General features: G+C 32.5%; 5 protein-coding genes across 5 annotated transcripts; 1 reads left to right on the top strand and 4 right to left on the bottom strand.

The window, feature by feature from the left end:
* Positions 1 to 1,819: 1,819 nt before the first annotated feature.
* On the bottom strand, positions 1,820 to 11,398 carry LOC106718991 (myeloid differentiation primary response protein MyD88-A). Its single transcript, XM_014513219.2, has 6 exons — positions 11,176 to 11,398; positions 9,854 to 10,071; positions 4,004 to 4,185; positions 3,487 to 3,652; positions 2,987 to 3,149; positions 1,820 to 2,543 (listed from the first exon to the last, which is right to left on the bottom strand). Exons 1-6 carry the CDS (start codon positions 11,301 to 11,303, stop codon positions 2,222 to 2,224), a joined length of 1,179 nt encoding a protein of 392 aa, XP_014368705.2. The 5' UTR covers positions 11,304 to 11,398; the 3' UTR covers positions 1,820 to 2,221.
* Positions 11,399 to 12,111: 713 nt separating this feature from the next.
* LOC123723640 lies at positions 12,112 to 13,691 on the bottom strand. The gene is made up of 4 exons (XM_045686983.1): positions 13,376 to 13,691; positions 13,087 to 13,280; positions 12,736 to 12,895; positions 12,112 to 12,286 (listed from the first exon to the last, which is right to left on the bottom strand). The coding sequence occupies exons 1-4, from the start codon at positions 13,416 to 13,418 to the stop codon at positions 12,192 to 12,194; spliced, it is 492 nt and encodes a 163-aa protein (XP_045542939.1). The 5' UTR covers positions 13,419 to 13,691; the 3' UTR covers positions 12,112 to 12,191.
* LOC123723609 lies at positions 13,604 to 15,496 on the bottom strand. Its single transcript, XM_045686800.1, has 7 exons — positions 15,327 to 15,496; positions 15,187 to 15,224; positions 14,690 to 14,883; positions 14,292 to 14,474; positions 14,099 to 14,152; positions 13,732 to 14,025; positions 13,604 to 13,629 (listed from the first exon to the last, which is right to left on the bottom strand). Exons 3-7 carry the CDS (start codon positions 14,868 to 14,870, stop codon positions 13,604 to 13,606), a joined length of 738 nt encoding a protein of 245 aa, XP_045542756.1. The 5' UTR covers positions 14,871 to 14,883; positions 15,187 to 15,224; positions 15,327 to 15,496.
* A 524-nt stretch (positions 15,497 to 16,020) lies between these two features.
* LOC106718980 lies at positions 16,021 to 19,852 on the bottom strand. The gene is made up of 4 exons (XM_014513206.2): positions 19,728 to 19,852; positions 19,348 to 19,463; positions 16,918 to 19,178; positions 16,021 to 16,842 (listed from the first exon to the last, which is right to left on the bottom strand). The coding sequence occupies exons 2-4, from the start codon at positions 19,433 to 19,435 to the stop codon at positions 16,021 to 16,023; spliced, it is 3,171 nt and encodes a 1,056-aa protein (XP_014368692.2). The 5' UTR covers positions 19,436 to 19,463; positions 19,728 to 19,852.
* A 283-nt stretch (positions 19,853 to 20,135) lies between these two features.
* LOC106719001 lies at positions 20,136 to 20,951 on the top strand. Its single transcript, XM_014513229.2, has 2 exons — positions 20,136 to 20,451; positions 20,745 to 20,951. The coding sequence occupies exons 1-2, from the start codon at positions 20,191 to 20,193 to the stop codon at positions 20,937 to 20,939; spliced, it is 456 nt and encodes a 151-aa protein (XP_014368715.2). The 5' UTR covers positions 20,136 to 20,190; the 3' UTR covers positions 20,940 to 20,951.
* The last annotated feature ends 3,450 nt before the right edge of the window (positions 20,952 to 24,401 follow it).

Raw genomic sequence — 24,401 nt, 5'->3', positions numbered from 1 at the left:
CTAAGAAAAAAACCAACCACGAAGTTTTTACAAAAAAAAAAATCGTTGAAGTTTTTATGCTTCATATAATATTTCTAAAAAGAAGCTCCTAATTTGTTACAATATCAGATTTAATGATTTTATTCAATGAATTAGGTTAGGTTTCATTTTATCTCATCTCATTAAATTTAATTTTCATTTCATATCAGTAAAAATAATCTACTGAAAACTTGGCCGTTTTGACATAGTTCCCTTTGCCTACCCAGAATGGATGAAGAAAACAAAAAAAATCTCTGTATTCTTTTACGGTTGGCGCCATTTTTCAAATATTTTTATTCACCCCTCCGACAAATGTCAACCCTCACCTTCGGCTGCGCCTCGGCTCGAGTAGACATTTGTCGGAACTCTTTGCAATGACAGGCTTTCTGCACTCGCAATGAAATATACTATAATGCATTCATATTTGTCTCTAATACTTATGTTATAGAATGTATAGTCAAATTACTATTTTAAACAAGTGTCGCCACAATAAGTATGAAATTAGTATGTAAAATTTTGGTATGGTTAACTGTTAACGATTAACTTTAACTTGCGCTAAATTTTCGAGAATTTAACGCTTTAACGATTAACGAAGTTAATTTTTTTATTAACGAATTAACGATTAACGAAGTTAACTTTTCGATTAACTGTGCCCACCTGTGGGTATGAAGAAGTCTTTTTAAGCACTAAGCATGCCGGGCATATATAAAAAAATTGTCCAAGATATATTGATCCAACATTTATTAATTCTGAATATGGTGATGATCAGCTAATGAAAACAACGATGAATTAAGTTTTTTTCCTTTTGTCTCCGCCTGGCTGGTTTTTATTTGATAGATATATTTCATTATTATTATTATTTTTGCTCTTAAATCGTCAGACACAGCAGAAGAACTTTAATTTATAAAAAGAAACAAAACTTTTTATAAACGTATATTTAAAATATATAACTAATCATAAACTGGATCAATATAAGTCTTATAATAAACAATAGTTTATATTTTTAACAACATTTGTATGTATTTTTATAATACACTGTGGAAGCACCAAGTTAAAATCATAAAATAACAGCTAATATTTATCCAAAAAAAAAAGTGTTATATTATTTTAATTTTACATATTACGTTACAATTATTTATCTACATAATCTTTTTTTTGAGCCAATTTTTAAGGCACAACAATAGAAGTGTGAAAATCTCAAAACTACACTATCATTTAAAACACCCTGTTATAATATATATGTGTCGATTTTATCAATTTTACATAAATTTATTAGAATTAATATCGTAACCAAGTTAGACAAAATGTCCGTACAACTAACAAAATCTAAGTAAATTTTTTAATGCAATTTTTTTTTTGCAACAATTGATAAATTGATTAAGTAATACATTTACAACGTAATGTTTATTTACAGCTATATATTTCATATAATGAAGTCGAAAGATTAATCAGCTTTGAGTATTTTAAGTGTTGCCCTATCATATAATTACTTTTTTGCCAAACTTTTGCATTACGTACAAATTTAATTAAAGGTAACATTGAAGATAAATGTAACATAATTTGACACTTAACCTAAACTTCTTTTACTTTTTCATTTATTCCTGGCTGTAAAGAAAGATCTTACATTTATGAGTCTTGATTTTTTTTGTTCAAAAATTGTATATAGTTTGAAGCATTTTTTTTACATTTCACAACCTTTCTCTTCACTTCTAAACCAAAATTATTATTCAGAGTTTATACATATTAAAATTACAATAAATTCTTAACTTCCTACCTACTATAATGTATACATTCATTGGTCATATATAAAAATTACATATAAAAATACTAACACTATTTATGTTCCCTTACAAGAGTATATAAAAATTTCAACAAAATGTAATCTTGTCTGAAATGCTTCCACGAGGGAGCCAAATACTGTTTTTGTTTGAATGCACATCAACACAGTAAATGCCTCATAAACAAAGTAATCTGATTAGGAATATTGTAAAGTAATAAATCAAAATTTATGGTTCTCTAAGGATAACACTAACCGAATATAATTTTGTCTATGGTCTCACTACTTCACTGTCTTAATTTCAGCCCTTGTGTGAAACTAACATTAGAAAAGCCAATATGTAAATTGTGCAAATTTGTTTTTTTTTTTAACTAGAACATTTTCCAATACCTTTATATTAAACATGTTTTGTTCTCGTCAGAATTTTTAGCCGTCCATAACGGCTATGGATTTTTTCGGTTTCTTCTTCAAACAGTTTATGAAGCTCTTTATTTTGTTTGGTTTCTTCTGTTTGCCTTCGCTCAACTGACTGACATTGCTCAAGGACTTGTTGTCATCGAGTGTGATCTTGTCACAGCTGTCCAGTCCCGACATGGATAGACTTTTTATGGATGGAATACTCGGTAACTGGAGGAAGGCAGTTTTATTTGCAGTGAAGCCGTTCCCAATGTTCCTTGATTCAAATGTACTATTGTTTGTCGTCACTTCTCTGATAGCAACCGCGTTGTTTGATCCCGTACTGTTTAATCTGAAATAAAAAAAAAAATCTTTTTTAATTACAAAACTTGTTTAATTCGGTTTTACTATTTGTTAGTTCCTTTCTATAATTTCAGTAAAAAGGCAACGCAAATATCTGTCCACAATAAATTTGTTAACAGAATAAGGAATTGTTAAAATACATGCTTTAAATCAGTAAATGCGCAAAATGGAGATCATCTGTCAATAATTAGGTGTTACCAAAAAAAAATTATCTAAACTTTTTTTTTGGAACTGCGGAGATGCATAACAACCGTATTAACGCTAAATTTTATGACATCTTTGTTTTTGCTTAAGCTAGATCTTGACGATTATCCCATCTGATATTGGGTTATGACTTGAATGTAAAATGGTACGTTCTAAGTAAATGCCTATTTAATATAGTACACATTAATGCATATTAAAAGCCAGTTTAATACAGGAAGTGTTGTTTACCTCGGTATATTGGTGATCTTGAGGGTGTCACTGAGGCGCTGCCAGAAGTCGTAGGGTGGCTTGTGGTGTTGCGAGGGGTAGTACAGCTTGTGGTAGTAGGTTAGCTGCATAGGCAGCTGGCACTGCCGGTACACCAGGGGGATTATCTTCAGCTGCTTCCGCTCTGCAACATTCAATGTGCAATATGATCAAGATGGCTCTAACTCTGCTCTGGGTATTAAAAAAAAAATTTGATACCAGAAATTGCGCATTTTAACAGTTACTTGGGCGAAAATAATAATAAGGACAACTGGACTCGAGGCTACACCATTTTAGGGGTGACTAGGCCTTCGTGTATCACGCTGGCCTAGTGAAAGTTGGTTGACTTTACACATATATTTGAATTTTTTTCACAGATATGTGCACATTGGATCACGCTTTCCTTCACCATCAGAAGGTCAGATAAATGAACTTATAATCTATACAAGTTATCAATATTTATTACTAGCTAACATTCTTACCAATAGCGACAGCTTGTGCGTAGTTCGTGTAGTAGCTGTTTGCAGGACACTTGAGGAAATCTGGGGAGTAGACGAGTATGATTCGCTGACAGCGCTCTGATATTAGCCGCGATACCGGCGCATACTGTGTCGAGTGCCCCGGCAACAGATCCTCTTCTGTGCATAGCTGTTAACGTTGTTACATCTTTTAATTGCAATTTCAAATTTATTTTTTTGTATAGTTTTAATAATTATAGGTCTATGATGGAACAAAAAAAACTATAGTACATTGCATTTGATTTGGCACACTTTTTATGACTGATGTAACATGTCAAATCAAGTCCTAGTTAAATATGCTTCGTTTTTTTTGGATTTAAATACTTAGTACATTAATTATGCTATCAAATGTTAACAGGAATATAGACACAGAGATGATAATGAGACGCTAAGCGGAGATAGAAAATAAACATAAGTTACATTTTATCTGTTACCTAAATAGAAAAAATATGTAGTGTAAAATTAAAAAATGTTTATATACCCTGAAAGATTCCGCCCTCATTCGGACCAGTAGGTAATCCACAAATTCCTTATCCTCTTGCGCATATACAACATATGCATGGTAGTATTGTGGCTCTCCGTACATGCTGTCCTCATATGTAATAAGACTATCATCATCTGGCACCTCCATTGACAGCCTCAGAGGATTGTCATTTGGTCTCCCTTTGAACAAGCAATGACACAAAGTTCACAATGTCAATAGTGCTTTTGTAGACAGTAAATCATATCGTAAATATAAAGCTCTCAATTTTTTACACATGTAGTTTCAAAGAACATATTTACCATGGGTTTCTGAGACTGAAATCTATGTTTTAAACATATCGAGGGGTTAGATATGATAGATGGCGCTTTCGCCATGTAAACATTAGCTCCGTAATTAACTTTTTCAAAATACGATTAAAAATATTTCCGCGCCAAAAATAACTACGTGTGATATAAGAAAGTGATTATTGACGCCTAATTATTAACCGTGAGTGTTATCTACAAATTCCCAAGTAATATTCTGCTACAAAATAAAACTGGACTTCTGAGTGCGTGTGAACAATAAACAAAGTGTAATTAAACTGTGTTAGTGTTGAAAAACTAAATTAAATCCTTAGAAACAGTGCAGTGTGCTGATTATAGCAAAAAACAAATACAAGATTACAACAAATAAGTGAAACAAAACATTTTATAGTTTTGGCGGTTTTTATTTCAAATGCAAAAGCCATTTCAAAATCGAAGTTATCAAAGTGGTAAAAACAAAATGGCCATCTAGCGGAGATTGGCAAAAACTCAAAGATTCTCCAATAATAACTTGCTACAATAGTTCTGCACTCTGCCACTAGATGGTAGCATTTTAAATGATTCTAAATTATTGAATTATTATTGACAAAATTCACGATATTTGTTAACTTTCCAAAATGTTCAAATGTGAAGGATGTAAAATTGATGTCGAAAAGGAGGAATACCTTAGATGTACGTATTGTAAAAAACATTATGACTTGCTGTGTTCAAACATGTCCCCCCAACTATTTAACAAAATGAAAAACGAACAAAAGTTGTGGAAATGCCAGGCGTGTATGTGCAAAACGCCTAAGGGAGACAACTCCAACATCCCTATAGGACAAGTCCACAATAACGAGGGCGAGTCTACTATGAATATTACTCTAAGAAGAAAACAAAACCGACCCACGGATGCAAGCTACTTAAATGATCAGTCAATTGATGATATTATTGGAAACACTATGAACCAAACTATTGATAGCATTGATGTTATGTCAACCAGCCCAAAACATACTAAAAGTCAACATATTACACTAGATAATATCAGTAAATTACTGGATTCAAAATTGGAAATATTTAAAGCCTCCTTGATAGAAGATGTTAAAAGTTCAATCCAACAACAACTAAACAAAACAATAGTAAAACTCCAGAATCAGATGGAACTCACTACAACTAGCCTAACAGCTGAACAAACAAAAATAAAAGAAAACATAACTATTATTGATAAAAAAATTGAAAACATTGAACAACAACTAACTCACTTAAAAAATACAAAAAAAATTGTTCTATATGGCCTCATTGAAAATCGTCAAGAATCCGAATACAATCTTATAGATAATGTGTCCAGAGTGTTCCATGACATTATGAATATTAACATAGAGCCATATATAGAAGAAGTGAAACGTATAGGCAACCATGGAAAAAGAAGACCATTAGCGATAGAAATAACAAATAAGAGGATGACAAAATTCCTTATGGAAAACGCAAGAAACTTCCAGCACTCAGGACTAGCAATAGGACCTTTCATGGATAGTAAGGCACTAAAACTCAGAAACGAACTCCGACAGAAACTACGAAAAGCTAGACAGAATGGCGATCACGCTGTTATAAGAAACAACAAACTTTTTATTAATGGAAGAGAATGTGAGACAGAAACAAACTTAGACATTCAAACTTCTCAGGACCTAATAACTAACATTACGAGCATAGACAAGCAAAACACAAGTCATACTGAAACGCAGAAGCTACCTGAACTGCAGCCGACGTCAGGAGCAGGACCGACACAAATGAAAACTCCAGCGAACAAGACGTTTCGTTACTGAACTAAATGTGATTTTTCAAAATGCACAAAGTATAGGCAACAAGTTAGACTTAATAGAACATCTTTTAATAGATTTAAACATAGATATACTATTACTATCAGAGATATGGAAAAGTAAGGATTATTGCGACTCTATTGTAATACCTGGATATAAAATAGCTTCAATCTTTTGTAGAAAAAATTATGAAGGTGGAGGTGTTTGTATTTTTATAAAAGATACCTTAGAATATATAGAAAGAAAAGATATAGCTGATCTTTCCAAAGAATTTGTAATTGAATTTAGTGCAATAGAAATTCCAAAGTTAAATTGTATATTAATAGGATTGTATAGAGCAGATCGTCATATTAATATATTTTATGAACAGATCGAACATCTCTTATATAAGCTAAATACAAAAAATAAAAACAAACATATAATAATAGGAGGAGATTTTAACATAAATATATTAGCAAATAATAAAGAAGCAAAAAAACTCATAAATACAATGAAATCGCGTAATCTTACTCAAATAATAAATAAACCTACAAGAGTTACAAAAAAAACAGCCACTTGCATAGACCTCTTATTTACAAGCTATACACCACTCATACATAAAATAAATGTGCAAGACTATGGTCTCTCTGACCATAAAGCTTTAAATATAAAAATAAAGACAGCTAATATTCACACTAATAATAAAACACGGTACGTTAAAAAAAGAATATTTACTAGTAATAAAATAGCATTATTTAAAAATTCATTAAAAGATATCAAATGGGAGAACATAATAAATACAAACTCAAACTTAAATAAAAATTACAACTCATTTAACACAGTTATCCAAGAACTGCTAAATAAACACATACCAATACAAAACATAAAAATAAAAAATAAACCACAAAAACGTTGGTTAACTATGGGAATAAAAAAGTCATGTTCTAATAAAAGATCTCTAAGGACTTTACTAAATCAAACTAATAACACTGTTATCCACAATTTTTACAAACGATACAGTCAAACGCTCAAACGCAGTATTAAAATATCAAAAAAGTTAGAATTCATAAAACAAATGGAAAACTCTGAAAACAAAACAAAAACCATGTGGAAAATTATCAACCAAAAAACCGGAAAACCTAGAATAAATACTCATAATAACAATATCGTATTAAAATGTAACAATAGAGTCACGAGTTGTCCTGTAGAGATTAGCAACATCTTTAATGACTATTTTGCAACTGTCGGTGCAAATCCAAACAACAAACACAACCCTACAGGTCGACCTGTAGTAAACCCACCAGTGTGCTCCTTGTACTTACGTCCTGTAGAACAAAAAGAAACGATCCACATCATACGTCTAATGAAAAATAAAAATAGCTGCGGTATAGATGACATTCCACCAATGTTATTAAAACAGTGTGCTGAACACCTTTCTATTCCCCTAACCTATTTAATAAACCAGAGTTTTCAAGAAGGACAATTTCCAAACGCCCTAAAACTAGCATTAATCAAGCCGATCCACAAAAAAGGCGATACCTGTACCCCTTCCAACTATAGGCCGATAGCTCTATTACCAACATTTTCCAAAGTATTTGAAAAAGCTATGTGCAATAGACTATATAACTTTTTAGAAAAATATAACATCCTTGACGATAGCCAAAACGGATTCAGGAAATCGAGATCCACCACACTAGCAGTATACAAATACATACAAAGGGCCCTACAACACATAAATGACAAAAAATATGTACTAGGAGTATTACTTGACATGACGAAAGCTTACGACAAAGTTCAACACAATATCCTGCTAGACAAAATGTACGGTTCCGGTGTCCGCGGCCCGGCATATTCATGGTTTAAATCATACCTGGAAAATAGATCCCAAATAGTTCAAATAGAACACTACAACTCTGCCACCGCTAAAATAGAAACAATTCGATCTCGAGAAAGGAAAATAACATGCTCTATCCCACAAGGAAGTGTACTGGGGTGTGTACTATTTTTAATTTATATAAATGACTTACCAAAAACACTAAACAAAGAAAAAACCTTGCCAGTCCTATTTGCAGATGATATATCCATTTTAATAAAATATGAAAATATAACCGCACCTAATCCTATATTACAAGATACATTACAAACTGTAACAAATTGGCTCCAAGACCATAACTTAGATATAAATTATAATAAAACTAAAATTATGCATTTCAGAGCACATAATAAATCCGCCCTAAATATAAACACAACTTTTCAAAATACAACCCTAGAAACTGTAGACACCTTTACACTGTTAGGATTAAATATTGACACACATATTAATTGGAAAACACATATAGAGTGCATTAAATCAAAGCTGTCCAAATTTACATATGCTCTTTTTCAATTAAAATGTAGCACAGACGTAAAAACAGCACTATCAGCGTACTATGCATATGCATACTCATGGCTGACATATGGTGTAATGCTCTGGGGAAATAGTGTAAATAGCCAAGATTTATTTATATTACAAAAGAAATGTATTAGAATAATTGCTCAAATAGATAATCAAGATAGTTGCAGACCCTACTTTATTAAATATAACCTACTAACTCTTCCCTCCATATATATTTATGATATTAGTTTATTTACATTTAAAAATATAAACACTTTTACAAAAGTAAAAGACACACATAATGTTAACACTCGTCACAAACATAAATTACACTTACCGCAATCTAGAATTAAAATGTTAAATGAAAGTCCCTATTATATGGCTGTAAAAATTTTTAACCACTTACCAAATGAAATAAAAGAAGAAGTAGAATTCATAAAATTTAAAAGAAAATTAAAACATTTTCTAATTAAGAAATGTTTTTACAATATTGAAGAATACTTTAAAAATCCAAAACAATTTAACCTCTAAATAAACCCAAATAAGCATACACACATAAGGCAATAAATAGGTAACATATATTAAATGTATTTCTTTCTTTGTTATTGTATATTATAATTTGTATTGTATTGTATGTTAAAAAATTATATGTAACGATGCCTGGAAAAGGCGAAATGTTCAATAAATAAATAAATAAATAAATAAATAAAGGATATTTGTTTTAAGCAACATTTTATGCGATATTGACTTATATATATATTCTTTCTACTCAAAATCGTTCACGGTTTACCCTGTGAAACTATGGAACTCCTTACCTCTCTCTATTAAATGCAGTAAAAGTATTGAATCATTTAAAAAACATGTCAAAGATCACTATCTGCAGCTCTAATTTGGCTATATATTGCTGAAATATTGTATTATTTTATTTTCTCTTATTAATATTTCTATTGTTTTTATTTTTATTTCTTATCACTGTTCGTGTGCACCCTACCGATTTGGTTTACTTAGCTTAATTTCTACCCAAAGGTTGTCTGGCAGAGATTGCTGCTTAGCGATAAGACCGCCTTTTGTGAAAATCCTGTTGTACTTTCTTTTTTTGTAACTCCATGATAGTGCACAATAAAGTATATTTGTATTTGTATTCAGAATCAGGGAATTTTTCTGATTTTGCTTAAAACAAATAGCCTTTCACCCCTCTATATTGTTATCTCTGTTTTGGCAAAGATAATGACAAGGATGATGATATGTTTTATATAGATATTTTGGTCTCAGAAACCCATGAATTTATTATTTTAAAGATACAATTAAAACAAAAGAAAGTTGATTCCATCTCTGGTTAAAGCAATACTATTTTTTTTCTATTAGAATCTTTTTTAAATAATAATATGTACATTACCTATAAGTCTTCTGTGTCTGTGTAATTCAATACAATCATCATACACATCATGTCTATCAAGACGTTGCAGATACTCAAGGAGGTAACCAACGTAGGCTGTTTTTGGATTATCATTCATCCATATATCTAACACTTTGGCAGTTCTGTCCAACTGTAACTCAACATTTGCGGCAACTTCTGCTGATATGTTTGCCAATGATGCCAAACCCCGCCAATACCTGCAATATTATACTAATTTCTTAGATTTTATAAATAATGTATGAATTATTTACACATTCTTCAAACATCATGCTATCTTAGGTTGACACTACCATTTCAACACCATACAGACATTTATTCAACTTAAAAAGTAGATTATGTCCTTTCACAGGCTCTAGACCAGTGTTTCCCAAAGCGGGCGATAACACCCCCTTGGGGGCGATAAGAGGCCCAAAAAATGGGGGGTATTGTAATTAATTAAAGTAATGAAATTGTTTTTAAGTTTTAGGGCTGAATAAAAATTAGGGGGCTCTGAAATATAATTGATTTTCAAAGGGGGCGGTGAAAGAAATAAGTTTGGCAATCACTGCTCTAGACTATCCGTGTACCAAATTTCATTTTATTGATTGATATACCAGTAGATTTGGCATGAACGCAAGACAGACAGACAGACAGAGTTACTTTCGCATTTATATTATTAGTAAGATTTAGCATAATATACTTAGAACTCCTAAATTTAAAGACAAGCGTGGCATTGGCAATTCTATCCCCACCATCTATAACTCCTTTTATAATAGGCAATATGAATATATTATATCTGTTTACAATTAAGATTTTTTTATAAAAAATCCAGTCTATAAATGGCATAAAGAAAGTGGTCTGACACAATGTGATAGACATAAACCAAGTCATAATCTTTGGAGCTATCAGAAAGAAAAGTGACATAATTTTTAAATATAAACAATTTTTTTTTGAAAATGAAAATTCTTTTAAACAAAATAATAATAATAATATAAAAAGTAATTCTTTAAAATAACTAAAGTAAATACAATTCACGGTTCTGTTTGCATGTGAAGTTATTCTTCTTAATTATAATTGTTGTCAGAGCGATTTTAGAAAACTACAAATTATATTAGTATATTCACAGGGGGAATATATGGACTAAACCTGTTTAGCACACATTCTAGTGTAAAACAAAAACAAATTTCGAAGTGTCAAAAATATGTGAAAGTTATGTGTTTCGTTAAGGAAGTAACGAACGTAGTGGAAATAATAAAACTTCAAAGTTATCCAAAGAAAGAATCAATTAGTTTGAAAATTATAGGAATCTGTTTTATAAATACCTTGGTAACTTCTCTGGTCCGTCGCTAGGCAGTACTTTTGTTGAGTTTAATAAGTTTGATAACAGATTTCGAGATTCGTTTGTAAGCCAAGAAAGAGGAATATCATATAGATTTGTGTCTTGATCCATATTGAAAACGTTTTGCGGCTAGTTCTATAATATTTTTGTTATATTTACGATTCGTTTCATTTTATAATTCTTGGAACCACCATAAACGTATGACGTTTGTATTATTATAGTGCTGTCAAAGGATGTCAAAAGTAGTAAAATTTTCTTACTCTATGGTTTCAGATAATAAAAACTTCAGATTTAATTCTTACTAGACTATGGGATTTAACACAGAGTGGAAAAATCGATTTTTCGAAAATCGATTTTAGATTCGACGATTTATTGACTTTGTCTCGATGATTTCTCTAACTGTAAAACTTTGTATTTAAGAGCAACTGGTACATAAACTGCATAACAGCTTGATTTGGAAACGTACCGCAGCCACAGTCGGCAGTGAAGTAAAAAACTTGAACTCGTAATTTAATGTACCTCTCAAGTATACGAATGTTGTTGTTTTTAATTCGGATAATCTTGGAAATCTCACTAATATTACAAATGCGAATGTTTGGATGGATGGATGTTTGTTTGAAGGTATCTCCAGAACGGCTGCATGGATCTCGATGAAATTTGGCATAGATGAAGAACATACCCGTTCGGCAAGAAGATAGCATAAAGTTCTCTTAATGTTAACATTATTCAAGATCTGATATCAGAAATGATAACCAAAAACTTAACATAAAGTTAACATAAAGCTAACATAAAGCTCTCTTATGAGCCATTTAGTGCCATCTTTTAGAGATCATTAAAAGATATCAGAAAGATAACATTTTCTAGAGATCATAAAGTTAACGTTTTTATGTTAAAATTAAGAGGCTATGGTAAAATTAAAATTGACATGGAAAATAGGTTTAATTATTGTTTATTTGAATAATGACGCTATTACAAACCAATATAAATAAGCTCAAGTAATTATTTAAGGCGATCGCCAGCATGCTGGAACCATGATTTTATTACTTTTTCGATTTTCTCTTTATCAGAGGCACTCCACTTTTGTAAAATTGTTTCTGAAAAAATAGAATTATGTAGGGTAAAGTCACCAGTACCCAGCCCCCGACCTATTTCCAGCCTTCAATAGTATATGCCATAGAAAACTATAGTTTCCTTATGGCGGGGGCTGGAAATTAGTAGGGGGCTGGGTAGTGGTGACTTTACCCTATAAAGTTATTAATATAATTTTTACATAATTTTGAATGTATAATGTTACAATTAAGGTGAAAGCCCTAATAAATGCTCATGTACCAGTATATGATCACTTTATGTATCTATATTTGTGAATATAGATATACAAGTACATGGAGTGATCATTTACTGGTACATGGGCATTTATTAGGGCTTTCACCTTACGATTAAACTAATTCATATTCTATTCAATATAATGAGACAAACTGAGTCAGAAAAAAATAAGTTTTTGAGTTCCAATAGTTGCGTTATTTCGAGGATAGGCAAGCTTTACCTTTAATCAATTTTATAAATGTTAATCCGTCGATCTTAATCGTATTTTTGACACCTGTCCAACTCATTTTATATGCCATTGTATCAGAAACAGTAAACACTAATGTGTTCCTTACATGCTTTTCAAAACTTGCACCACCAAGCTGTTTAATATTTTCTCGCTTTGAAATAATAACAGAGAAAAGTAAAAGATTAAAATTATAGCATTTAAAAAAAATAAGTGTAGGACATAAATAAATAATAAGCAGCGATAAATTGATTATCGTAAAGTAAAATAAATTAATTTCTTAAGAAATGAAATCAATAGTAATAGTTTATAGATTTGAAGTTAAATTTGCAATAAAAAACTTACATATTGAGTAGATGCGACCACATTTTGAATTTTATTCTCAAATGCTGCCAACTGACTTCGAGTTTGGATCGGCAATCCAAAATCTACTGTTTCTCTGACAGTATCATTATTGGCATTATTATTTTTATCTGATATTGTTAGATAAATCGTCGAAATCAAAGCTTTTAAGCTTTTTAGTTCACTTAAAACTTTTCCTGTCCAAACATGAATATTGAAAGTTTTTGAAAAATGTATGATAGTGATAATACAAGTAAAAATCTGAACATTTTATTACTGGATTAATACTTACGACAACAGCCGTGACCATGAGTATCTGAACCAGGCAAAGACATCTGGTCATCATCTTTAAGTTCTGCAAGAGGTTGAATAGGGGGAGGAGATGGTTGTTTAATGCTTGATTGCTGAGAATGATCCCTGATGATTCTAAACGGAATATCTGTAAAATAATAATTTTACAAGACAAAAATTAGAAAAACTGATATAAGTATTTAAAAAAAATTAATGAGATAAAATTGAATTACTGGATTTCTTGATACTTCTTATCTGAGTTAAAGAGTCTGTCTTAAAATTTTCTGATAAATAAAATTTAAATTAAGTTGATAAAATAAAATTAACAAAGTAAAACTTTTTTTAATGCGACCATACCAATACCGTCGGTGTCATTATTTAAACGAGGAGACTGAGCACCATCCTTCCAAAAAGAATCAGGATCTTGTGAAAAACTTGCAGGCGGAATCCCAACTAAATCATTATCAGTATTATTCTCATCGGTATTGTCAAAAGAGGTCATAGATTTATAAGTTGAATGTGAACTCTTGACTTGATTTTCACTAGTACTATGATGAGATGCTATAGGAGTTTTAAATGTTGGTGGTGGTTGCTGATCCTTATGGCTCACATACGTGGCAGGTGGCATTCGTATATTATTTGTTCCGCTATCTGAAAATAAAGTGTTTTATTAATAAGGAACAAAATAATTATATATAATTGAACAACTTTATTTGTTTCATACCCTCATTTTCAGAAGAACTTGACGATGATATTTTCCTTTTTCTACTTTTAGTTTCTGTACAATAAATGAAATTAATATTAGAATTATTATATAAAAGATTTTAGGTAAAGGTAAAACAAATACTATTTATTTTTCTTTTAAATTTTCATGCAATATTAAATTTTACAATTTAATTCAAACTAATGATCCTTACTTTTTTGCATAGGCGTCGATTCGTCTTCTGTATCACAATAGCGTAAAGGTTTATTGCAGTTTCTTTTTCCTTTCTCTACCATTTCTAATTTTTTATTTGTTTTAATAGCAGCAAAACCTTCATCATCATTTGTAGACAGATTTAGGGCATCTAATTCGAAATCACGCGCTTCGTCATATGCCTCTGTTAAAAAAAAATAAAGATAGTTTAATTAATTATTATCTCACTATTGATATAAGGTAAGATATAATATAGATAATTAGATAATTAAGAGTCAATAGTGAGATACTGCAAATATTTGCATATCCATATTTGAAAGTTAAAGTACAGAAATACATGAAGAGATTATTCCTGATCAACGAACTACATATTTTACTGTATAATATAAATAATTTTACCAAATGGACCGCAGAGTCGAACATAATTATAAGTGATCCAATTATCTTTAGGGTTATCAGCTCGAATAATGAGTAAGGTAGGATTTTTTGTTTTCGGCCACTTAAAAGTTCGAGATTCTGAATCTACCCATGATGCAGGTACGATTGCAGACGTTTTATTCCAAAAAACAACGAAATACATCTTGTGTTGAATCCTAAAAAAAATATCAAATCTGAAATTGAAAATATTCATTAAATTTTAGCGCATTCTAAATTTTATCTGACACTTTTACAAAGACGATGCTGATAAATTTTTTTTTAATTAATCAAATCATCTATGTATGAGTCAAATGAACAAAATTCTATACAAATGTTTAAAGTTAGTAATAATTTAAAAAGTAAAATATTTAAACAGCATTTAATTAAAATAGCGACGAGCATCGTGTTACAACAATTTTAAATAATTTAATTAGTTATAAAATATGAAAAAATGTGTTATAACCTATATTCATACTTACAAGTTTATTTGTTCGCCAATTAAATTCTTGATAACTAACTGAATAATAACAATCACAAATACTATTAATTGTATTTTCAACAAGTATGTTAAGTCAAAAATAATACGTTTATGTTTTAATAATTGAATAAAAACACTTACCAATGCCGAACGAATTACGACGCGACGCAATTCACGCTTGTCAACAATCACTCTTTTATGGATGAGTGAGAGGTCCGTAGAATATAGAACAAAAATGGCCGCTGTTGGCGCGAAAAGTACTAACAATTCAATTTTTCGTATATTCCAATTTCGAATTATTTTTGAATTGAACACCAAATTTATTTTTGAAAAAGTAACAAATTAAAATTGTTTTTTAATAATGATTTAAGGAAATTCAATAAATCTGAAAATTTTTTAAAGTTTTATTAACAAAAAAATATGTTCTCGAAAAGTCATCATTTAGTTATCATTGAGATTGCTTTAAAATGACATCGGCAAAAAGTTATCGAAAAGACAACATTTTGCTGAGCTCTAAAAGTCAACATGTTTCAGACAACATTATGTCATCTTTCTGACTCTTATGCCGAACGGGTAGTCTGGCAGAACGATAGGTTACTTATTAAGTTTTTTAATTCCGCGCGGGCGGAGTCGCGGGCGAAAGCTAGTAATTTAATATACATGGAAATCTCCATGCGGATTAAATGAATAGTAAAAAAATAAAGAAAAAGCAATTTTGCTAATCGTATACTAAAGTTTATTACAAACAAATCTTATTCCACTCGTTTACACCTCACAAACATTGGACCAAAATTTAACAATTTCACTAAACAAAGACCATACCTACGAATTATAGTTAAAGTATCATTTTCGTTCGAAGAAGGTTCCGCGGTTCCTCCATTGGTTTATCTTTACCCAGTAACGTCTGTAGAAGTGGATTTTGAGGGGAAAACGGATTGCGTTTATAGAAAAATCTCTTTATCAAAGTGTTTCTGATTGTCATGTCAGTATGTCTTAACTCATCCCGAGTTTTTTTCACAGATATTCCCACATTTGCGTTTCTTGTGTGCAGGGGCTTTTCATTTAAGTTTTTCCAATTCATTAAACCGGGCCTCTTAGTAATTCCGCTAACGTTCTTATGCGCCTCCTCTATTGGATCCTGGACGGCTATGTGCTTTGGCACGGCTAGTCTGCTTTTTAAGATTTTCATAAATGATTTTTTTTCGCTTTGTGTACCGATACTTTTAACTTCTATTTCTTTTAGACATAGTGGTACTTGAGGAGGTACTTGGGAAGGTACTTGATGGTATGGATGTTCCATTGAAGTAGAATATGAAGATGTCATGGGGTAGGAGCCATGGCGCATACCCTGTTCTTGAACTGCTGACGCATAAGGTGATGCCAAATACGTGAGTCTAGACTCCAAACCGACAGGCGCTCGGTAGGAATGCTCGGGTGATGTATGATAATGGTAGTTGGGGGGAATAGGGGGCGGATGATAATACTCCTCTCTGTGCATCATATAGTTGGTCACATGCTGTCTGTAAGGTGACTTCGGTTTCATGTCCAATTCCACTGTGCTTACGCTCTCACTTAATTCTTGTATTACTTCCTTTTTTCTCTTTTTTAGTAAATTCCCAAACGATTGTAAGACTTTTGCGAACTTTTTCTTCCTAGGCTGTAATTAATAAATTAATAATTAATTATAGTAATTTGAATTATATTTCTATATTGATTTTATATTATTATTTACCTTGACTTCTAGATTTAGAATGCTGCTAAAATCAAAATCGGAGTCCGGCTGTGTGGCGGCCGCCTCGAGGCTGAGCTTCTCCAGGATGGTGTCGGAGTAGCTGGTGTTGCTGTACACGCTATCCTCGGTTCCCTTTGACCCAAAGGCCTCGCAACTTTTGGAATAGCATTTCATCTGGGATGTGCCGACTTTGGCGTCGTGAGCGGAAGGCTTGGAACTGTTACCCGCGCTTCTGGAGGTTAATAATTTACTTAAGTGGGGAGTCTTTTCCGTCACGTTCGTATTGTCAATACTTACTTCACGATATTCTGCATTTGTTTTTGGCTGGGGAGCTTGTTTCACAAAATTATATATTTCCTTAATAAGCTGTTGAGTCTCATCGTGGGGACCCTTGTCTCGCGTCTCACGCGTGTCGCCACTGAAGGTGGCGTCCTTGCTGAGTGCCGACGATTCCTTGAGGTGGTTGGTGCACACCGAGCACGTGTGACTTTGAGCAGGTATCACGAAGCCATTTTGCACGCAGCCGATGGGGCAAATCGGAACCATTGGATAGCAACAAGAATTTGGAAATGTAGGTATGTAAGGTTTTGGTGGATTTATTGTGTTGTGAGACATTTCTGAAGTGTTCGGTAATACGGACGCGTTCGTTTTTTCTTCCTCATGTTTGGATTTCGTTAAAGATTTTTCAGATGTTTCCGATTTATCACTGTGCATCGTCTCCTTTTTCATTTCCTCGAGAAAATTTTGCAGAATGTCTTTAATTTCGTAAAGAGCCTTATCCGTGTTATCTACTGCGACCCCGGTTTCTTGTGTTTTGTTGATCGATAAATTGTGAACGGACCCGTTGGGTCGAGTGTGATCCACCGAATGACATGGCACAGATGTGTTCAATTCATCATCGGATTCAAAACTACGCGTCCCTTGCTTCGTAGAAGCTTGCGAGAAATCTTTTTCGTTTCTCAAATGAATAAAATCAGTTAAATCGTCATTCTGTATGTTTTTATCGACCTTTTGTACTTTGGCTTTGTGTACAGAGGGTCTAGTGTGCGGGCGCGCGGCGCGAAGACCGTAGTCGTCGCAGCGGTCGTGGCGCTGCGCGGTGAGGTTGAGGCGAGGCCGCTGCGAAGTCGGCGACGGTGGCACCTCCTTGTAGTGCTCGTATGGAATCATATTGTACTCGGCGAACTTTTTCCTCGATTTTGGACTAGATTTCTCCTTTACCGGTATCATATCGTACAGAGAATCGTTGTAATACTCTTGATGTTTCTTGCTCTGCCTGTTGCGTGGATAACGTTTGGAGCTGTAAAGTTTGGTGTCGCAGATGCTTCTGACGTCGCTGTAACTCGGGGCGCACCGCATACCGTTTCGGAAGCCGGGCTTGTCATAGCAGCAGGAGCACAGCTCGCTGCCCTCTTGGATATCTTCTTCGACGGAAAACTCTTCGTCGCGGCAGAGCGGTGCCGACAGCTGGCTCCAGCCCGACTCCCGCTTGCTGAACAAGTTGACGGGCTTGTACTGCCGTCTTATTATATCTTCTATAAAATCCTTATCAATCTCCTTTTTCGGTTGTTTATATTTTTTTCTTTTCATTCTTTCCTCATATTTTCTAACTAGATACTCTATATTATTTTTACGGTCATCTTCTTTGTATTTATGTGAATCTTTAAGTATAATTGGATTGGTATAATTTAGTTTAGCGCGTCGTTTGTCGTGACACCTCGCATCATCGGCTTTCACGAGGTCGACGGATGACCGGTTGCTGGTAGACGAATAACTTAAAGGCTTTTTCCGGCTAACTAAATTTGAATCGATTTTGTTTATCGCCTCCAGTTTGTTTCCGTGTCTTTTTACTACATGTTTATTTTTAGCAGCTATTCCTTCGACCTTTGATGCTATTTTGTTTATCTCTTTTTGTAAATTGACATCTACATTGAACGTATCTGATACCTTACTCGTAACGTCACTTTCTATAAAATTTTTATACTGATTTTCCGAAGTCTTATACAATACTTTTGTTTCATTTGGGTTGATTTTTATTTTTTCTAGACTTGCTTTAATTTGTTCATTTTGATTGGTATACAATAGCTGTCGACACTGGGCACCGTAGTCTGTCGCGTTCGGGGGCGAAGGCGCGGGCGGTGGCAGGTGGCTGCTGCGTCCTTTTACCTGTGCCACTTGCTGCTCAACTGAAATTTTCTGTTTCAAATCGGATGCATTTATTGTTACATTTGAATTAGTTTTTGTGCCTTGCGATGCGGTGCCTGAAACATTTAAATAATTACATATTAACAGCCATAACTTTCACAGCACATACGTGTTAATCTCAGAATTTTTTGCATTTGCTAGCCCGGTAATTCTGTAGAGTTAATATCACACTATAATTTTACAAAGCCTGTTAAAACCTCGGGGGAAAGTGTGTACTGAACCTACCGAGAGCTCGCCTCAGGAAGTCCCTGATGGCACGGTAGCGGCGCCTTGTGCGTGGCGAGATGCGGCGCCGCGGTGTGCGTAGAGTCATCACCACATACAAACAGTATGATCTGTAACTTAAACACCATCCCACCTGATGTAAAGCGGTGCTGTAAAAGACTCGTTTGAGTTTCACTTATTTTTTGCCTAGGCAATTTATCTATTCTTCTTATGACACTAGGAGACTTCACCAAGAGCAGAATTTTTTACAATTTTTTTACTTGTTTCCTTACATTAATACGTATTATAATGTCCCATAAAATTATTTACTATGCTTCATATGTATGATTCATATGATTTAATCAATATCTACTGGCCCTGGATACTAAACATAACATTACCTTTGTATTTACACGACGATTCCGTGTGACCGAGGGTAGACTGAATACAACAATTTCCACATTTTTTTTTTTGGATAAAATTATAATTCTTGACCAAATTCTTTCACTTATGATTACTTTATAAAAAAAGTTTGAATTTTATATTGATTTAAAAATTTCTTTAGTCATTTTGACGTTAAAATTATTTTCTTTTTTCGGTTCATCTAAGTTATTTTTGGACAGTGCTTAATTAATCTTGAGTTAATTTTTTATTATATATAGGATTCTTTGTAACTATAAATATATAAGACACCAAATAAAATTATGTAAATATGTGAATTACTCATACGAATATTTATTTATTATTCTTTTAAATTAACATCTGTATATTTGACTAAATAAATTTAAATCGTTGTCAAACAGCAGTCAATGAAGTCTAACATTTCAAATACTTTCTCCATAAATATTTTAAAATTCAATAACAATGTTTTCAAAACTCCTAAAGCCCGCTATCCAAGTCCGTAGTGGTTATTCTCTTCTTCAGCGAAAGAGTTGCCCCCTCGTTACCGTAGTGCGACGCTCCGGCGAGTTGGTTCCCCCCACGCAATATGATGTACCAATACCGAGGAAGTTGCACCTGTCCTACGCCCTCACCAGGTACTGGGAAATCATCCCTCTGTTCATGGTCACCATGACATCATTGCTTCTGATGTGCGCATCTATCGCATGGGCGTGTAGAAATAAAGTAAGTATATATTTAAGCAAGTTCATAATCAGTTATAGCAATATACTAAACTATAGTTATCAGCTGGAGACAAAGTATGAAGTCAACGAAGGGTCGAGGACTTCTATCATCCTTTCATCCTACGCAGCTCAACTAACTGTCGAAAGGGAAAAGTGCCTACGCATCAGAACTTTAAAATCGTTTATGCACTAAAAGCGTGTTAGCTAAGAATAATAACGTCGAGTTATATGGAATAGTATAGTTATACCAAGAAACTTCCATATGATGTTCTCATATTGACGAATGTTACCCAGGTGGACGTAGTTTTCTCGAGCCGGAGCCGTGATAACATATCGCGAACCATGGACCTGCGGAAGCCGTCGATTCATAAGCTGTTAGTGATCAATGACCGCTATGAGCCCTGGCCCGAGATGCAGGCTGCGCTCGACAAGATGGTGGAAGCGGAGAAGCGCGCCCTCTCGCGCCTGCAGTCCTGCAAACACGCCTAAACTCACCGCAATGTGGCAATATCGGCTTATCTGATGTTTAGATTGTCTATGCTTTTTTGTTTTTACATATTTTTGAGTGATTACCAACGTATTGGTTTTATATCATTCTGATATAAAAATTATCTTTGATTAAAATTATAATGTTTTTTTTCCGTATTTTAATACAAAATAAAGCCTACCAGAACAATATGGCTACGGAGACCTAGGTAATATGAGACATGGATAGATAAATGTATAAAGATTGATCACTTACAGCACTTATACACTTACACCAATAAATATAACTATAGCGGTACCTATGTGAGGTGAAATCTCCGTATTACTACGTTGCAATATCTGAAGCCGAGACCGGAATTAGCAGTCCCCCCTCCACAGCAGCGCGGGGTGGTCGGGGATGTTTATTTACCCCCTTGCAAACTATTCGGAACTCCCGATCACCCTCTGTGATTGCACCCTACACTCCTTAATGGATTTTTTCCTAAAAGATTTTTCCCTTTGAGATCGTTTTTGTCCTAAGCGACGATGGATCTCGTTGGTACAGTTTGCAAAGCGCGAAAACTTTTTGTTGGTCTCTCTTTAAAAGAGTTGAGTAAGTTCGTGCCGTAGAATTTATGCGCTTAATTGTTTCTATGGTGCTCTCGCAGTTAATGCCAGTTAAAGTTTACTGATTAAATTTTAATGTTAATCTTGTTTTAGTCAAGTAGAATCAAGAAATATTTATTCTTTTTACGAATATAGTATTCGGTTTTTAATAATTTATTCCCTCAGTGATATAAAAAAAATGTTCAATTTTAAGGACTTTCTAAACGTTAACAGTTTGAAGTGTGCATTCGTTGATATCAAATGCCCAGTCGGCACGTCCCGATGCAAAGCTAACAAATTTCCTAAGCGTCCAAATCACTCGACAAATTTTCAAGTACGAATGCAATTTTGAATTTCATTTGATAAAGTAAAAACTTCTTTTTTACATGGACGCATTACGACGACTGAATTTAAAAAGTTAATTTAATAACCATGACCATAGAGTTATGGTCTCTTATGGTAATGGTTTATGGCAATAAGGGTAATGAAACGAAATTTGTTTTAGACACATTTTATTGTCATTCACAGGTGCGTTCTAACTCTCTACAACTACATATACACATGGAAGTGTTTGTATTTGCTATACATTTGTTTATCTTAATTCCTAGCTTCAAACTAAATAGATAAAATGTTACATGGAGTCTGGCAACACACTGAATCAAATAGATACAAAAATGGATAAAATGAAAATTATAAATAACCTAATATGTATACTCTATTTTTTCAAGTGTGTTCTCAAAAATAATTATATTTCTCTTCCAAAATATACAAAACAATGAAACTTCTTCAATAAAATACAAAATACAATTAAAACAAAAGTTGGTTTTCTAATGTAAATATTTTTTAAATAAAAAAACTTATTAACTTACTGCAAATATTAATATTGTTATTATATTCCTAATAAAAAGAATTGAATTATTAGGCGAAATTATTTTTAGAATTACCACGAAAGAAGTCTTAAATGAAGTTGGCACTACTGGATATTTCCTCAGAATGTCAATGTCGTATCGAAAAAAAATCATGAGTCAAAAGCAGGCAAAAGCAGGTAGAAAATGAACACCCAATCCCTTCTTAAAAAATATTTTGTAACATTTCAAAAGATTATCGAAATAGTTCATAAACAATTAAAATCTTTCAGTAAATTTTAATTACATTAACATATTAAATAAATAAAAAATTGTAGTACAAAATTATAAGGAGTACAATAATTTTTTTTTTTACATAAACAAACATAATATACAATAAGTACACAGTACTGATTAAAGATACGTTCATAATAAATAATTCTTAAGTAAATACAGGTACAGATTATGTTATATAAAAAATAAAATTAAACAGTTATCTATTACTTACATTATAATATCAAGCATATTTCTAACTTTAATAAATTAAAATAAAGATTTTAAAATTATTTTATTAGATGATAAAATAATCTATGCATTTTTTCCATAGACAAATAAGCTATAGATGGAGTGGTTCATGCAAGTCTGACGTTTATTTCAGTGTCGATATTAGAAAAGTCAGTTTTTATTATAAATGACAACACTCAGGGAATTGACCCTAACCAAAGGCCTCGGGAGAAATTTTTTTCGTCTTATTTTTGTTCTCCGTATTAGTTATCTATAGGTTATATATCTATACCTTCGGATCTATTTCCATATACCAGATCTCCAACAATACTTTCAGCATTATTACAGTGGATTTCCACACCTGAAATACTTGGAAATAAACATGCAGTCAACTCTTTCCGACTGTTAAAAAAAACAGAGATAAGAATATGTCTTTGTATAGGAATCGGTAGTGAAAACCCACTTTTAAGAAACGGTGAAAAATAAAACATCAACGTATTACATTAACTACCATAAAGTACCACTACTAAGCTCTTTTTGGAATGTTCTACGATTTGGTCATACACGAACCCTTTACAATAAGTTATAAGAACGAATCCATAAATCATAAGTAATAATAGAAACGAAACACAATTTTACGAGTAAAAAAACACCTGTCATAGATTAACGCGCCATTTTTGACAGTTAAAAACATACGCGTTTATTCGTGGAAAAACAAACAAAATAGATCTTGTGTCTAGTGATCAGATCTATCTAATAGATTTTCTGCTTCAAATGGATTAATTTTAGTTTTATTATTACAAAGTACAATGTTTAGAGAAACCAAAATAAAAATGTTAGAATCAAACCGCCATGCACTGATTGATACAGGAAAAACAAATATAAATACTAATAATTATTTACAGTACAGTATATCTACAGATTATAAAACAATTATTGTTTCTATTAGTCAATTGACATTGTTTTAATACATATTCCATAGAGTGCTAAGTGATTTATTGTACGGCGACTAGAAAAATGTGAAGGCACGACTTTAAAAAAATTCTTACCGCAACCCACTATTGGGTACCTAAAGTTGAAAATTCAACTTTTACAATGCATCTCAGATGCATCCACAACGTTAAGTGAAACATTTAAAACATATATGCAACATATATACTACCTTGATAGAAATAGGATAAATTAAAAAAAAACATATAGAGAATGAAGTACCGTGAACTAACGTGCAAATATGCATTTCACCTCATTTTCGGAAGCAACTATCATTTTATATACGTACATAATTTCAAACAATTGTTTCCGTCCTTCCTATTTTTTTTTATCTGTAAATTATTACTTACAGCAGTTTTTTTTTTTTCATTGAAAAGTCATTAAATTCATGAAATGTACAAACTTTGTAATACAACGAATGTTGCCACTATGAAAAATACCAAAAATTTATATAAAAATTTGTGCTTCAAGTCACAACCAAGTGGTTGTAAAGTTGATTTGTTAAACTTAGAATTAACACTGTATACTGATATAATTTTTT

The sequence above is a fragment of the Papilio machaon genome, chromosome 4 (genome assembly GCF_912999745.1).
Source record: "Papilio machaon chromosome 4, ilPapMach1.1, whole genome shotgun sequence".
NCBI classification, from domain to species: Eukaryota; Metazoa; Arthropoda; class Insecta; order Lepidoptera; family Papilionidae; genus Papilio; species Papilio machaon.
Note: the sequence above shows the minus strand (reverse complement) of the source record. Positions and strands in the feature narration are given on the sequence as shown.

Excerpts from the sequence above, each read along its gene's own strand:
- LOC106718991 (XM_014513219.2), bottom strand. The coding sequence starts at position 11,303 with ATGGATCAAGACACAAATCTATATGATATTCCTCTTTCTTGGCTTACA. Across the intron at positions 3,653-4,003 it reads TGAGGGCGGAATCTTTCAGG|CTATGCACAGAAGAGGATCT; the intron begins GTATATAAACAT and ends CAACGTTAACAG. Across the intron at positions 2,544-2,986 it reads AAGATCACCAATATACCGAG|ATTAAACAGTACGGGATCAA; the intron begins GTAAACAACACT and ends TTTTTATTTCAG.
- LOC123723640 (XM_045686983.1), bottom strand. The coding sequence starts at position 13,418 with ATGTCTTTGCCTGGTTCAGATACTCATGGTCACGGCTGTTGTC. Across the intron at positions 12,896-13,086 it reads TGGTCGCATCTACTCAATAT|CGAGAAAATATTAAACAGCT; the intron begins GTAAGTTTTTTA and ends ATTATTTCAAAG. Across the intron at positions 12,287-12,735 it reads ATTTATAAAATTGATTAAAG|AAACAATTTTACAAAAGTGG; the intron begins GTAAAGCTTGCC and ends CTATTTTTTCAG.
- LOC123723609 (XM_045686800.1), bottom strand. The coding sequence starts at position 14,870 with ATGTATTTCGTTGTTTTTTGGAATAAAACGTCTGCAATCGTACCTGCA. Across the intron at positions 14,026-14,098 it reads AAGTTCTTCTGAAAATGAGG|ATAGCGGAACAAATAATATA; the intron begins GTATGAAACAAA and ends CTTTATTTTCAG. Across the intron at positions 13,630-13,731 it reads TAATGACACCGACGGTATTG|ATAAGAAGTATCAAGAAATC; the intron begins GTATGGTCGCAT and ends TCTTTAACTCAG.
- LOC106718980 (XM_014513206.2), bottom strand. The coding sequence starts at position 19,435 with ATGACTCTACGCACACCGCGGCGCCGCATCTCGCCACGCACAAGGCGC. Across the intron at positions 19,179-19,347 it reads CTTCCTGAGGCGAGCTCTCG|GCACCGCATCGCAAGGCACA; the intron begins GTAGGTTCAGTA and ends TAAATGTTTCAG. Across the intron at positions 16,843-16,917 it reads TTCTAAATCTAGAAGTCAAG|CCTAGGAAGAAAAAGTTCGC; the intron begins GTAAATAATAAT and ends TATTAATTACAG.
- LOC106719001 (XM_014513229.2), top strand. The coding sequence starts at position 20,191 with ATGTTTTCAAAACTCCTAAAGCCCGCTATCCAAGTCCGTAGTGGTTAT. Across the intron at positions 20,452-20,744 it reads CATGGGCGTGTAGAAATAAA|GTGGACGTAGTTTTCTCGAG; the intron begins GTAAGTATATAT and ends AATGTTACCCAG.